General features: G+C 44.5%; 1 protein-coding gene across 1 annotated transcript in view; it reads right to left on the bottom strand.

Moving 5' to 3' along the window:
- NCKAP5 (NCK associated protein 5) overlaps positions 1 to 16,751 on the bottom strand; it is a 116,978-nt gene that overhangs the window by 16,920 nt on the left and 83,307 nt on the right. The window contains exon 5 of the mRNA XM_038753446.1: positions 14,193 to 14,312. Within this exon, the coding sequence (XP_038609374.1) occupies positions 14,193 to 14,312 (120 nt within the window). The remainder of the gene's footprint in view (positions 1 to 14,192; positions 14,313 to 16,751) is intronic.

Raw genomic sequence — 16,751 nt, 5'->3', positions numbered from 1 at the left:
TTTATTTATTTTACTTGTACATATCTATTCTATCTATTATATTATGTTAGTATGTTTGGTTTTGTTCTCTGTCTCCCCCTTTTAGACTGTGAGCCCACTGTTGGGTAGGGACTGTCTCTATATGTTGCCAATTTGTACTTCCCAAGCGCTTAGTACAGTGCTCTGCACATAGTAAGCGCTCAATAAATACAATTGATTGATTGACTGATTAACCCACATTTTACAGAAGCAGCGTGGCTCAGTGGAAAGGGCCCGGGCTTTGGAGTCAGAGGTCATGGGTTCAAATCCTGGCTCTGCCACTTGTCAGCTGTGCGACTTTGGGCAAGGCACTTCACTTCTCTGGGCCTCAGTTCCCTCATCTGGAAAACGGGGATGAAGACTGTGAGCTCCACGTGGGACCACCTGATCACCCTGTAACCTCCCCAGCGCTTAGAAAAGTGCTTGGCACCTAGTAAGCGCTTAATAAATGCCATCATTATTATTACAGATAAAAAATAAATACGACTGACAGAATGAACAGCAAGCGCTCCATAAATACCATCGGTCGGCGGACTGATCGAAGGCTCTCGATTCATTCATTCAATCGTATTTATTGAGCAGTTACTGTGTGCAGAGCACTGTACTAAGCGCTTTGGAAGTACAAGGTGGCAACATATAGAGATTGTCCCTACCCAACAACAGGCTCACAGTCTAGAAGGGGGAGACAGACGACAAAACAGAACATGTAGACAGGTGTCAAAATCGTCGGAAGAAATAGAATTACAGCTCGATGCACAGCATTAACAAAATGAATAGTACAAGTAAATGTACAAGTAAAATAAATAGAGTAATAGATCTGTACAAATATATATACAGGTGCTGTGGGGAGGGGAAGGAGGTAGGGCGGGGGGGATTGACTGATTGTACATATCTACATATGTACATATCTTGTACGTATCTTGTACATATCTATTCTATTTATTTTATTTGGTTAGTATGTTTGGTTTTGTTCTCTGTCTCCCCCTTTTAGACTGTGAGCCCACTGTTGGGTAGGGACTGTCTCTATATGATCATCATCATCATCAATCGTATTTATTGAGCGCTTACTGTGTGCAGAGCACTGTACTAAGCACTTGGGAAGTACAAATTGGCAACATATAGAGACAGTCCCTACCCAACAGTGGGCTCACAGTCTAAAAGGGGGAGACAGAGAACAAAACCAAACATACTAACAAAATAAAATAAATAGGATAGATATGTACAAGTAAAATAAATAAATAAATAGAGTAATAAATATGTACAACCATATATACATATACACAGGTGCTGTGGGGAAGGGAAGGAGGTAAGATGGGGGGGATGGAGAGGGGGACAAGGGGGAGAGGAAGGAAGGGGCTCAGTCTGGGAAGGCCTCCTATTTATATGATGCCAATTTGTACTTCCCAAGCGCTTAGTACAGTGCTCTGCACACAGTAAGCGCTCAATAAATACGATTGATGATGATGATGATGATGATTGATTGATTGATTGGGGGCCAACTGACGTTCCCAGTGCTTAGCGCAGCGCTCCGAACAGAGCGCTCTCTAAACTAAGCCGCGCTGATCCTCGATCAATACGGCGGCCCAACCGATCGATCAGCATATCATCTCTCTATCTGCGGCCGGGCGTCCAGAACCCCTTTAGAATTTCAATAAATTCCCAGGGTCATAAAAAAAAAAAACCCAACCCAACCCACCCGCTCTGTCTTTAAATCGTTTAATTTTCTGTAATCTTTTGGTATTTCATTTGGGAGTTATGGAGTGTGAAATAGGCCCCATGACGAGCAAACAATTAATCGGCGCACCTGTTGTTTCTGCGGATTGAGGAGGAAAAGATTCATTCATTCACTCATTCAGTCGTATTTACTGAGCGCTTGCTGTGTGCCGGGCCCTGTGATAAGCGCTTGGAAAGGACAATTTGGCAAGAGATAGAGGCCCAACGATGGAATAATTATGCTTTCGTTGGTCCGACCTGGTCAGATCTCTGTCTGCCAAGCAAGAGAGTTACGTTGTACTCTCCCAAGGGCTTATCATAAGTGCTCAGAGAAGCAGCGTGGCTCAGTGGAAAGGGCCCGGGCTTTGGAGTCAGAGGTCATGGGTTCAAATCCTTGCTCTGCCACTTGTCAGCTGTGTGACTTTGGGCAAGTCACTTTGCTCCTCTGGGCCTCAGTGTCCTCATCTGGAAAATGGGGATGAAGACTGTGAGCCCCCCGTGGGACAACCTGATCACCTTGTAACCTCCCCAGTGCTTAGAATAGAGCTTTGCACATAGTAAGCACTTAATAAATGCCATTATTATTATTATAATTAATAAATATGACCAACTGACAGTCTATAAGCTCCTTGAGGGCAGGGATCACGTCTAGACAGCGATCACACTGTGGGCAGGGATTGTCTCTCGCTGAATTGTACTTTCCAAATGCTTAGTACAGTGCTCTGCGCACAGTAAGTGCTCAATAAATACGACTGAATGAATGAATTGAGTGAATGAATATTAACTCTATGGTCCTCTCCCAAGCACTCATTACAGTGCTCTGCACACAGTAGATAGTCAGCGTTTTGAGGGCAACGACTGTGCTGATTAACTCTACTGGGCTTTCATCATCATCAATCGTATTTATTGAGCGCTTACTATGTGCAGAGCAATTTCCCAAGCGCTCAGTACAGTGCTCTGCACACAGAAGCACCCTGGCCTAGTGATAAGAGCCCGTGCTTGGGAGTCAGAATACGCGGGTTCCGATCCTGTCTCCGCCACTCATCTGCCGTGTGACCTTGGGCAAGTCGCTTCACTTCTCTGTGCTTCAGTGACCTTATCTGAAAAATGGGGATTGATTCAATCATATTTATTGAGCGCTTCCTGTGTGCAGAGCACTGTACTAAGCGGTTATGAAGACTGTGAGCCCCACAAGGGACAACCTGATGACTGTGTATCTCCCGCAGCGCATAGAACAGTGCTTGCTGCTTAGTAAGCACTTACAAATATCATTATTATCATTGTTATTAATAATAATGATGGCATTCATTAAGCTCTTACTATGTGCAAAGCACTATTCTAAGCGCTGGGGAGGTTGCAAGGTGATCAGCAGAAGGTGAGAAGCAGCGTGGCTCAGTGGAAAGAGCACGGGCTTTGGAGTCGGAGGTCATGGGTTCAAATCCCGGCTCCTCAAACGGTCAGCTGTGTGACTTTGGGCAAGTCACTTAACTTTTCTGTGCCTCAGTGACCTCATCTGTAAAATCAGGATTAAAACTGTGAGCCCCCCGTGGGACAACCTGATCACCTTGTAACCTCCGCAGTGCTTAGAACAGTGCTTTGCACGTAGTAAGCACTTAACAAATACCATCATCATTATTATTATTATCAGGCTTTCCCACGGGGGGCTCACAATCTTAATCCCCATTTTACAGATGAGGCAACTGAGGCCCAGAGAAGTTAAGTGACTTACCCAAAGTCACACAGCTGGTGGAGTCGAGATTCAAAACCATGGCTCAGTGGAAAGAGCACGGGCTTTGGAGTCAGAGGTCAGGGATTCAAATCCCGGCTCCGCCAACTGTCAGCTGTGTGACTTTGGGCAAGTTACTTAACTTCTCTGTGCCTCAGTTACCTCATCTGTAAAATGGGGATTAAGACTGTGAACCCCCTGTGGGATAACCTGATTACCTTGCATTCCCCCAGCGCTTAGAACAGTGCTTTGCACATAGTAAGCACTTAATAAATACCATTATTATCATTATTATTATTATGACTGCTGACTCCAAAGCCCTTGCTCTTATAATTAGTGATGGCATAGTCATTCATTCATTTATTCATTTCATATTCATTGAATGCTTACTGTGTGCAGAGCACTGTACTAAGCACTTGGGAGAGGAAAACAGAACAATAGACGGACCCATTCCCTGCCCACAACGAGTTCACAATCTAGAGGTGGAGACAGACATTGATATACTTAAATAAATGAATAAATGACAGATATAAACATAAGCGCCCTGGGGTTAGGAGGAGGGAATGAAGGAAGGGAGCGAGTCAGAGTGACGCAGAAGGGAGTGGGAGAAGAGGAAAGGCGGGGGCTTTATCAGGGAAGGCCTCCTGGAGGAGATGGGCCTTCAAAAAGGCTTTGAAAGTTGGGAGAGTCATCGTCTCTCTTAACAAATACCATGAAAGAAGGAAAAAGAACAAAAAAGAAGCTCTGGGTTCTAATCTCGGCTGCGCTGCTTGCCTGCCTTGCGACCTTGCACAAGTCTCTTCACTTTTCCGTGCGTCAGTTTCCTCTTCTGAAAAATGGGGTTTAAATGCCTGTTTGGTCTCCCTCTTCCATTGGGCTCCCCTCATTCATTCATTCATTCATTCATTCATTCATTCATTCATTCATTCATTCCCCCTCCCCCTCGTCCCCCTCTCCATCCCCCCATCTTACCTCCTTCCCTTCCCCACAGCACCTGTATATATGGATATATGTTTGTACAGATTTATTACTCTATTTATTTCTTTATTTTACTTGTACATGTCTATTCTATTTATTTGATTTTGTTAGTATGTTTGGTTTTGTTCTCTGTCTCCCCCTTTTAGACTGTGAGCCCACTGTTGGGTAGGGACCGTCTCTATATGTTGCCAACTTGGACTTCCCAAGCGCTTAGTACAGTGCTCTGCACACAGTAAGCACTCAATAAATACGATTGATTGATTGATTCATTCATTCAGTCATTCAATCGTATTTATTGAGCGCTTACTGTGTGCAGAGCACTGGACTAAGTGCTTGGGGAGTAAAAGTTGGCAACATATAGAGACGGTCCCTACGCAACAACGGGCTCACAGTCTAGAATGTGTCCAAATCGATTATCCCGAATCTGCCCCAGCGCTGAGCACAGTATTTGGCAGAGAGTAAATCTGGCGGGCACATTTGAGGGGTGTGAAGGATTAATAATGGTAGTAATAATAATAATAAGAATGAAAATAATAATAATAATTGGCATTTGTTAAGCACTTACTATGTGCAAAGCACTGTTCTAAGCGCTGGGGAGGATACAGGGTGATCAGGTTGTCCCACGTGGGGCTCACAGTCTTAATCCCCATTTTACAGATGATGTAACTGAGGCCCAGAGAAGTTAAGTGACTTGCCCAAGATCACACGGCAGATGATGATGGTATCACGTGAGGCTCACCTTCTTAATCCCCATTTTACAGATGAGGTAACTGAGGCCCAGGAGAATAATAATAACAATAATAACAATGATGGTATTTGTTGAGTGCTTACTATGTGCAAAGCACTGTTCTAGGCACTGGGGAGGTTACAAGGTCATCAGGTTGTCCCACGGGGGCTCCCAGTCTTCATCCCCATTTTCCAGATGAGGGAACTGAGGCCCAGAGAAGTGAAGTGACTTGCCCAAAGTCACACAGCTGACAGTTGGCGGAGCCAGGATTTGAACCCATGAACTGTGACTCCAAAGACCAGGCTCTCGCCACTGAGCCATGCTGCTTCTCAGATGAGGTAACTGAAGCCCAGAGAATAATAATAATAATAATAATAATAATAATAATAATAATGGTATTTGTTGAGTGTTTACTATGTACGAAGCACTGTTCTAAGCGCTGGGGGGATGCAAGGTGATCAGGTTATCCCATGTGGGGCTCACAGTCTTCATCCCCATTTTCCAGATGAGGCCCAGAGAAGTGAAGTGACTTGTCCAAGGTCACACAGCTGACAAGTAGTAAGCGCTCAATAAATACGATTGAAGTAGTGGAGTTGGGATTAGAACCCACGACCTCTGACTCCCAAGCCTGGGCTCTATCTACTAAGCCCCACTGACCAAGTGCTTAGAATAGTGCTTTGCATACCGTATGTCTAATAAATATGATATATTAATTTTCTTATATATATTAATGCCTTTCTCCCCCTCTAGACTGTGAGCTCTTTGCGGGCAGGAAATGTATCTATTTATGGTTCTATTGTCCTCTCCCAAGTGCTTAGTATAGTTCTTTGCACACAGTAAGCGCTCAATAAGTATGATTTATTTATTTTTTCCTTTATATTAATGTTTTCTCCCCCTCTAGGCTGTGAGCTCGTTGTGGGCAGGGGATGTGTATGTTTACTGTTATATTGTCATTCATTCATTCAATCGTATTAACTGAGCGCTTACTGTGTGCAGAGCACTGTACCAAGCGCTTGGGAAACAGTGTGGCTCAGTGGGAAGAGCCCGGGCTTTGGAGTCAGAGGTCACGGGTTCAAATCCTGGCTCCGCCAATTGTCAGCTGTGTGACTTTGGGCAAGTCACTTAACTTCTCTGTGCCTCAGTTACCTCATCTGTAAAATGGGGATGAAGACTGTGAGCCCCACGTGGGACAACCTGATCACCTTGTATCTCCCAGTGCTTAGAACAGTGCTTTCCACGTAGTAAGCGCTTAACAAATACCATCATTATTATTATTATTATTGGGAAGCAAAAGTTGGCAGCATACAGAGACGGTCCCTACCCAACAGCAGGCTCACAGTCTAGAAGGGGGAGACAGACAACAAAACAAAACATATTAACAAAATAAAATAAATAGAATAAATATGTACAAATAAAATAGCAGGAAATGTATTTATTCATAATAATAATAATGGCATTTATTAAGCGCTTACTATGTGTAAAACACTGTTCTAAGCGCTGGGGAGGTACAAGGTGATCAGGTTGTCCCACGTAGGGCTCACAGGATTCATCCCCATTTTCCAGATGAGGGAACTGAGGCCCAGAGAAGTGAAGTGACTTGCCCAAAGTCACCCAGCTGACAAGTGGCGGAGCCGGGATTTGAACCCACGACCTCGGACTCCAAAGCCCGGGCTCTTTCCACTGAGCCACGCTGCTTCTCTAAAAAATGGGGATTAAGACTGCGAGCCCCCCGTGGGACAACCTCATCACCTTGTAACCTCCCCGGCGCTCAGAACAGTGCTTTGCACTTAGTAAGCGCTTAATAAGTGCCATCATTAATAATAATGATGGCATTTATTAAGCGCTTACTATGTGCAAAGCACTGTTCTTTTATTATTATTATTATTATTAAGTGACTTGCCCAAGGTCACACAGCTGGCAATGGTCGGAGACGGGATTTGAACCCGTGGCCTTTGACTCCAGAGCCCCGTGCTCTTCCCACTGAGCCACGGTTTATGGTTCTATAATCTTTGCACAGTCTAGAGGGGGAGAAATTTATAATTTATGGTTCTATTGTCCTCTCCCAAGTGCCTAGTATGGTGCTCTGCAATAATAATAATAAGAATAATAGTAATGGCATTTGTTAAGTGCTTACTGTGAGCCAAGCACTGTTCTAAGAGCTGGGGTAGACACAAGGTGATTAGGTTGTCCCCCGTGGGGCTCACAGTCTTCACCCCCATTTTACAGATGACATCATTGAGGCCCAGAGAAGTCAAGTGACTTGCCCAAAGTCACCCAGCTGATCAGTGGTGGAGCCGGGATTAGAACCCACAGCCTCTGACTCCCAACCCCGGGCTCTTCCCACTGAGTCACACTGCTTCTCTTAATCACTCAATAAATATGAATGAATGAATGACTCTATAATTCCATTTATTTATATCAGTGCCTGTTTACTTGTTTTGATGTGTACATATATCTATAATTCCATTTATTTCTATTGGTGCCTGTTTACTTGTTTTGATGTGTCTTTATTTATAATTCCATTTATTTCTATTGATGCCTGTTTACTTGTTTTGATGTGTTTATATCTATCATTCTGTTTATTTCTATTGATGCCTTTTTATTTTTATTATTTTATCAGGGAAGCAGCTTGGCTCAGTGGAAAGAGCGCGGGCTTTGGAGTTAGAGGTCATGGGTTCAAATCCTGGCTCTGCCAACTGTCAGCTGTGTGACTTTGGGCAAGTCACTTCACTTCCCTGTGCCTCAATTGCCTCATCTGTATAATGGGGATTAAAACTGTGAGCCCCCCCATGGGACAACCTGATCACCTTGCAATCTCCCCAGCGCTTAGAACAGTGCTTTGCACATAGTAAGTGCTTAACAAATACTATTATTATTATTATTATTATTATTATTATTAGTTTTGATGTCACCCCCTTTCTAGACCGTGAACCCGTTGGTGGGTAGGGACCGTCTCTATCTGTCGCTGAATTGTACTTTCCAAGCGCTTAGTCCAGTGCTCTGCACACAGCAAGCACTCGATAAATATGATTGAATGAACTGAATGAGCGAATGAGAGAATGAATAATAATAATGGTATTTGTTAAGCACTTACTATGTGCCAAGCACCATGCTAATCAATCAATCAATCGTATTTATTGAGCGCTTACTGTGTGCAGAGCACTGGACTAAGCGCTTGGGAAGCAGCGTGGCTCAGTGGAAAGAGCCCGGGCTTTGGAGTCAAGAGGTCGTGGGTTCAAATCCCGGCTCTGCCACTTGTCAGCTGTGTGACTTTGGGGAAGTCACTTACCTTCTCTGGGCCTCAGTTCCCTCATCTGTAAAATGGGGATGAAGACTGTGAGCCCCACGTGGGACAACCTGATTACCTTGTATCTACCCCAGCGCTTAGAACAGTGCTTTGCACATAGTAAGCGCTTAACAAATACCAACATTATTATTATTATTATTATTATTGAGAAGTACAAGTTGGCAACAACTTGCTAAGCTAAGTACTGGAATAATAATAAAAATAATAATAATAATAATGGCATTTACTAAGCGCTTACTATGTGCTGGGGAGGTTACAAGGTGATCAGGTTGTCCCACGGGGGGCTCACAGTCAATCCCCATTTTACAGATGAGGGAACTGAGGCACGGAGAAGTGAAGCGACTTGCCCAAAGTCACACAGCTGAAAAGTGGCAGAGCTGGGATTCGAACCCATGACCTCTGACTCCAAAGCCCGGGCTCTTTCCACTGAGCCACACTGCTTCCCTAATAATAATAATAATGATAATGATAATAATGATAACAATAATAATCCCTAATATCCCTAATAATGATAATGATGACATTTGTTTAGCACTTACTATGTGCCAAGCACTGTACTTAGCGCTGGCGGGGTGGGGGATACAAGGTGATCAGGTTGTCCCTCGTGGGGCTCACAGTCTTCATCCCCATTTTCCAGATGAGGGAACTGAGGCACAGAGAAGTGAAGTGTCTTGACCAAGGTCATCAAACAGACAAGTCTTCAAACAGACAGTCTTCATCTCCATTTGGCAGATGCAGTCACTGAGGCCCAGAGAATAATAATAATAACAATGGCATTTGTTAAGCGCTTACTATGTGCAGAGCACTGTTCTAAGCGCTGGAAGTGAAATGACTCGCCCAAAGTCACACAGCTGACAAGTGGCGGAGCCGGGATTAGAACCCATGACCTCTGGCTCCCAAGCCCGGGCTCTTTCCACTGAGCCACGCTGCTTCTCCAATAAACGGAGAAAGTCCGTATTTATTGAATCCCCGCCATAACCTGGGGTCGAAGTCTTCAGTGATTATCAATTGTATTTATTGAGCGCTTACTGTGTGCAGAGCACTGTACTAAGCGCGTGATAAATTTAGGCCCCCAAATTAACTGATAATTCTCAGAGACCCCAAAAATCAGCAAGGCAGGGGTGGCGGGGGGCAGCCTCCTTCTTCCTTCACATCCATGGTTTTCCCCCCAGTGAATCAGGATCTTATATTATTTTAAAACACTGCTTTGCAAGTAGTAAGTGCTTAAAGCAGCGTGGCTCAGTGGAAAGAGCCCGGGCTTTGGATTCAGAGGTCATGGGTTCGAATCCCGGCTCTGCCACATGTCTGCTGTGTGACGTTGGGCAAGTCACTTCACTTCTCGAAGCCTCAGTTCCCTCATCTGTAAAATGGTGAGGATGACTGTGAGCCCCACGTGGGACAACCTGATCACCTTGTATCCTCCCCAGTACTTAGAACAGTGCTTTGCACATAGTAAGTGCTTAATAAATGCATAACAGCGCTTTGCACATAGTAGGTGCTTAATAAATGCAATTATTATTATTATTAATTAATAACATTATTATTATTTATTATTATTATTATTATTATTTTCCGATCGCCCAGAGCGATCGATCCAAGGGAGGAAGAGAGCTGAACTCTTTGTGATTTCCTGGAGGTTCTGAGGAATAAGACATCTTAATTAGGAGAAGCAGCATGGCTCAGTGGAAAGAGCCCGGGCTTTGGAGTCAGGGGTCATGGGTTCAAATCCCGGCTCTGCCAATTGTCAGCTGTGTGACTTTGGGCAAGTCACTTAACTTCTCTGGGCCTCAGTTCCCTCATCTGTAAAACGGGGATTAAGACTGTGAGCCCCCCGTGGGACAACCTAATCACCTTGTAACCTCCCCAGCGCTTAGAACAGTGCTTTGCACATAGTAAGTGCTTAATAAATGCAATTATTATCATTATTATTATTAATAATAAATAACATTATTATTTTTGTTATTTTCAGATCGCCCAGAGCGATCGATCCAAGGGAGGAAGAGAGCTGAACTCTTTGTGATTTTCTGGAGGTTCTGAGGAATAAGACATCTTAATGAGGAGAAGCAGTGTGGCTCACTGGAAAGAGCCCGGGCTTTGGAGTCAGGGGTCATGGGTTCAAATCCCGGCTCTGCCAATTGTCAGCTGCGTGACTTTGGGCAAGTCACTTAACTTCTCTGGGCCTCAGTTGCCTCATCTGTAAAAAGGGGATGAAGACTGTGAGCCCCCCGGGGGACAACTGGATCACTTTGTAACCTCCCCAGTGCTTAGAACAGTGCTTTGCACATAGTAAGTGCTTAATAAATGCCATTATTATTATTATTATTATTAATTCAGAAGGCTGTACATGTAGAATTCCTTTCTTAACCCCGCTCCTTGATCGCACGGAGATGGGCACATGGTAAGAGCTCAGACCAGCGCTCAGCACACAGTAAGCGCTCAATAAATGTGATTGAATGAATGATTCCGTTGATTAATAGGTTGAACGATCGTTCTGCCGATTTCAGGCCAATCTGATATTTGAGTCCAACTGATTAATCAATCAATCACTTCGTAGGGAGGGAAGATGTTTACCAACTCTGCTTTTGCGTTTATTTTTAAGCGCTGGTACTGTATTCATTAATTAATTCATTCAATTGTATTTATTGAGCGCTTACTGTGTGCAGAGCACTGTACTAAGCGCTTGGGAAGTACTGTACTAAGGGCTGGGGTAGATACTTTATATTTTAAGCTCTTACTATGCATCAGACGCTGTACTTGAGAAGCAGCGTGGCTCAATGGAAAGAGCATGGGCTTGGGAGTCAGAGGTCATGGGTTCAAATCCCGGCTCCGCCAATAGTCAGTTGTGTGACCTTGGGTAAGTCACTTCACTTCTCTGGGCCTCAGTTCCCTCATCTGTAAAATGGGGATGAATACTATGAGCCCCCCGTGGGGCAACCTGATTACCTTGTATCCTCCCCAGCACTTAGGACAGTGCTTTGCACATAGTAAGTGCTTAACAAATGCCATCATTATTATTATCATTATTATTATTATTATCATTATTACTTAGGACTGGGATAAGTCCTTTATATTTTAAGCGCTTACTCTGTGTCAGGCACTGTACTAAGCGTTGGGGTAGATATGAGTTAATCAGGTTGGACAGAGTCCCTGTCCCACATGGGGCTCACAATCTTAATCCCCTTTGACAGATGAGGGAACTGAGGCCCAAAGAATAATAATAATAATGATGTTTGTTAAGTGCTTACTATGTACCAGGCACTGTACTAAGTGCTGGGGTGGATACAAGCAAATCGGGTTGGACACAATCCCTGTCTCATGTGGAGAAGAAGTGTTGCTCAGTGGAAAGAGCCCGGGCTTCGGAGTCAGAGGTCGTGGGTTCAAATCCCAGCCCCGCCACTTGTCAGCTGTGTGACTTCGGGCAAGTCACTTCACTTCTCTGTGCCTCAGTTCCCTCATCTGTAAAATGGGGATGAAGACTGTGAGCCCCCTGTGGGACAAACTGATCACCTTGTAACCTCTCCAGTGCTTAGAACAGTGCTTTGCATATAGTAAGTGCTTAACAAATGCCATCATCATTATTATTATTATTTGGAGTCAGAGCTCACGGGTTCAAATCCCAGCTCCATCCCTTGTCAGCTGTGTGACTTTGGGGAAGTCACTTAACTTCTCTGGGCCTCAGTTACCTCATCTGTAAAAGGGGGATGAAGACTGTGAGCCCCCCATGGGACAACCTGATTACCTTGTAACCTCCCCAGTGCTTAGACCAGTGCTTTGCACAAAGTACGTGCTTAATAAATGCCATTATCATTATTATTATTATGTGGGGCTCCCAGTCTCCATCCTAAGTGCTTAGTACAGTGCTCTGCACACAGTAAGCGCTCAATAAATACTATTGATGATGATCCCCAGTTTACAGATGAGGAACTGAAGCACAGAGAGTAATAAAGGTATTTGTTAAGCGCTTACTATGTGCCAAGCACTGCTCTAAGCGCCGGGGTAGATACAAGGTCATCAGGGGGTCTCATGTGGGGCTTACAGGCTTCACCCCCATTTTCCAGATGAGGGAACTGAGGCCCAGAGAAGTGAAGTGACTTGCCCAAAGTCACACAGCAGACAAGTGGCGGAGGTGGGATTAGAACCCACGACCTCCGACTCGCAAGCCCGGGCTCTTGCCACTGAGCCACGCTGCCTTCTCAGCCGCACAGGCGCTCAGATGTGAACGACACCCTCAGTGTTGCCTTCTTCCAAGACAAAGGATCGCTTTCTATACAAGAAAGAAGGGCAGCCCAGTGGCTAGATCCCGGGTGAGAGTCAGAGGGTCCTGGGTTCTAATTCTGGCTCTAGTGCTTGTCAGCTGTGTGACCTTGGGCAAGTCACTTCACTTCTCTGGACCCCATTTCTCTCACCTGCAAAATGGGGATTAAGGCCATGAGCCCCATGTGGGACAGGGACCCAGTGAGTTTGTATCTACCCGAGTACGGGCCCACGCACATAGGATGTGTCTATCAAATACCACAATTATTATTATTATCATTATTATTCAACCCCATTTTATAGAAGAGGCAACTGAGGCCCACGGAACTGAAATGACTTTCCCAAGATCGCACAGCGGATGAATAGTCTAGCTGGGATGAGCACTCTCGACACCCAGAAAGCGCTTAACAAAAAGGAAAATTATTTTCACCTACCTTCATAAATTTAACAAAAAGGAAAATTATTTTCACATACCTTTATATCTCAGACACCTCTCCCCCGTGTGAATGGCCTTCTAGACTGTGAGCCCGTTGTTGGGTAGGGCCCATCTCTATATGTTGATGATTTGTACTTCCCGAGCGCTTAGTCCAGTGCTCTGCACACAGTAAGTGCTCAACAAACGTGATTGAATGAAGGAATGAATGAACAGCTTCATCCATGGAATCATTCCCGTTTCAAAGGGATCCCACCCCAGGAATCCCTCCTCAAATCCTCCAGACGATGACTCCCCCCGCCTTCAAATCCTTATTGATCTCCTCCAAGAAGCCTTCCCTGACTGCGCCCTTCTTTCCTCTTCTCCCAATCCCTTCTGCGTCACCCCGATTTATTCCCTTTCTTCATCCCCCCCATCCCAGCTGGGAAATTTCCCACTTATGTCCACATCTGTCATTTTAATTAGTAATTTCGATTGACGTCTGTCTCCCCCTCTAGACTGTCAGCTCTTCGTGGGCAGAGAACGTGTCTGTTTGTTGTTCTTCCATCCCATCCCATTCCTCTGCTCGATAAACACTACTGAATGCCCAAGCGCTTAGTACAGTGCTCTGCTCAATAAATATGACCGAATGAACGAAAAAGTTTTCCCTCTCACCTCCCTAGCTTCCCGTCAAGATTCCGCGGTGCCTTCGAAGAGGTTACGCTGCTTTCAGAGAAGCAGCGGGGCTCAGTGGAAAGAGCCTGGGCTTGGGAGCCAGAGGTCATGGGTTCTAATCCCGGCTCTGCCACTTGTCAGCTGGGTGACTTTGGGCGAGTCGCTTCGCTTCTCTGGGCCTCAGTGACCTCTTCTGGAAAATGGGGATGAAGACTGTGAGCCCCACGGGGGGCAACCTGATCACCTTGTATTCCCCTCCAGCGCACAGAACAGGGCTTTACACAAAGTAAGCACTTAACAAATGCTATTATTATTATTATTATTATTATTATTATTATTCAATACAGTTACAGGGGCAAGGTATACATCCCCGGGACAGTACCTGCAGGAGGAGATCACAGGCCGGCCTGATTCTCTGTTGCAGAAGCACGCTCAACGCCCGATTCTGTTCTTCCAGATCCAACACCCTGGCTTTCAGCTTGACACATTTTTTCCTCAGATCCTGCGGCCGACAAACACAGCGGAAAGGAGCCGTGAGGAAAGGCCGCCGAGCCTAGAAGATGCTTAACGGCATGGCCGATTAGATTTCGGGCCTATTAAGCAAAACATTCGTCATGTTCAAAGCCCCCAGAAATCAATCCGATCAAAGCATTCTCGGGCCCGCTATCAGGTCTGATCGGATTAGCCTGAACAAAGGAGCCTCGGTTAAAAAATATCCTTGAGCTCAGAAACGCATTAATACGGGATTGGATTCTTCGGAATTACAAATTCCAAGAACATCGTGTGGATTTGCTTCGCCTCCCCTTTCTCCCACTCCTTCGCTCTGTCCACAAAAGCAATCGTAGAGTACGGTTCACGTGAATAATGGCAATTTTTTAAGATGGCTCACGTGAATGATAACTTTTTTTTGTTATTCAGTAGAGGGGGAATCTCGTGAGCTGTATAAACTCTTTTGGAATTTCTGGGTTTCATTTTGGGAAACTCATTTTGAGAAAACAAGGTATATATGTATATATATATATACATATATACATATATATATGTATATTGGCAATATATACATTGCCAATGAATATTGGGATCATTTGAACCCATGATCTCAGAGAAGCAGCATGGCTCAGTGGAAAGAGCCCGGGCTTTGGAGTCGGAGGTCAGGGGTTCAAATCCCGGCTCTGCCAAATGTCAGCTGTGTGACTTTGGGCAAGTCACTTAACTTCTCTGTGCCTCAGTTCCCTCATCTGTAAAATGGGGATGAAGACTGTGAGCCCCCCGTGGGACAACCTGATCACCTTGTAACCTCCCCAGCGCTTAGAACAGTGCTTTGCACGTAGTAAGCGCTTAATAAATGCCATCATCATCATTGCCAACCTGTACTTCCCAAGCGCTTAGTCTAGTACTCTGCACACAGTAAGCGCTCAATAAATACGATTGAATGAATGAATGAATGAGGTAATTTAGCCACTAACTTTGGTGACGCAGATGGTGGGAACGGTGTAATTCCAACACGGTGCTGTCGTCTGGGACGCCCTCGCTCCTCATATTAATTCATTCACTAATTCAATTATATTTATTGAGCGCTTACTGTGTTCAGAGCACTGGACTAAGCGCTTGGGAAGTACAATTTGGCAACATATAGAGACGGTCCCGACCCAACAATGGGCTTACAGTCTAGAAGGGGGAGACAGACAACAAAATAATAATAATAATAATGATAATGGCAATTTATTAAGCGCTTACTATGTGCAAAGCACTGTTCTAAGCGCTGAGCACTGTTAAGACTGTCTCTATATGTTGCCAATTTGTACTTCCCAAGCGCTTAGTACAGTGCTCTGCACATAGTAAGCACTCAATAAATACGATTGATGATGATGATGATGATGAGATCTGACAGACAATGACTCTCCCCCCCTTTCAAAGCCTTATCGAGGTCTCACGTCCTCCCAGAGGCCTTCCCTGATTAAGTCCCCCTTTCCTCTTCTCCCACGCCTTTCGGCGTCACCCTGACTCTCTCCCTTTATTCCTCCCCTTTCCCAGCCCCGCACTGCTTATTTCCACATCTATTTTATTTATTTCTCTTAATGTCTGTCTCCCCCTCTAGACTGTCAGCTCCTTGTGGGCAGGGAACGTGTCTGTTTGTTGTTGTATTGCCCTCTCCCAGCTGGCTAGTACAGTATTGTGCATACGGTACATCTGTATATATGTATATATGTTTGTACATATTTATTACTCTATTTATTTATTTATACTGTATATATGTATATATGTTTGTACATATTTATTACTCTATTTATTTATATATTTTATTTGTACATATCTATTCTATTTATTTTATTTTGTTAGTATGTTTGGTTTTGTTCTCTGTCTCCCCCTTTTAGACTGTGAGCCCACTGTTGGGTAGGGACTGTCTCTATATGTTGCCAATTTGTACTTCCCAAGCGCTTAGTACAGTGCTCTGCACATAGTAAGCGCTCAATAAATACGATTGATGATGATGATGATGATGGTAAGTGCTCAATAAGTATTTTATTTTGTTGATATGTGTTGTTTTGTTGTCTGTCTCCCACTTCTAGACTGTGAGCCCGCTATTGGGTAGGGACCTTCTCTATATGTTACCAACTTGCACTTCCCAAACGCTTAGTACACACAGTAAGCGCTCAATAAATATGATTGCATGCATTCACCGACTTTTGAAAGACACTATTTTATGGTTTTTGTTAAACGCTTACTATGTGTAAAACCCTTTTCTAAGCGCTGGGGTAGATATAAGTTAATCAGGCTGGGCACAGTCCCTGTCCTCCACGGGACTCACAGGCTAACTAATAATAATGGCATTTATTAAGCACTTACTATGTGCAAAGCACTGTTCTAAGCGCTGGGGAGGTTACAAGGTGATCAGGTTGTCCCACGTGGGGCTCACAGTCTTAATCCCCATTTTACAGAT

The sequence above is a fragment of the Tachyglossus aculeatus genome, chromosome 1 (assembly GCF_015852505.1).
Source record: "Tachyglossus aculeatus isolate mTacAcu1 chromosome 1, mTacAcu1.pri, whole genome shotgun sequence".
In the NCBI taxonomy this organism is placed as follows: domain Eukaryota; kingdom Metazoa; phylum Chordata; class Mammalia; order Monotremata; family Tachyglossidae; genus Tachyglossus; species Tachyglossus aculeatus.
Note: the sequence above shows the minus strand (reverse complement) of the source record. Positions and strands in the feature narration are given on the sequence as shown.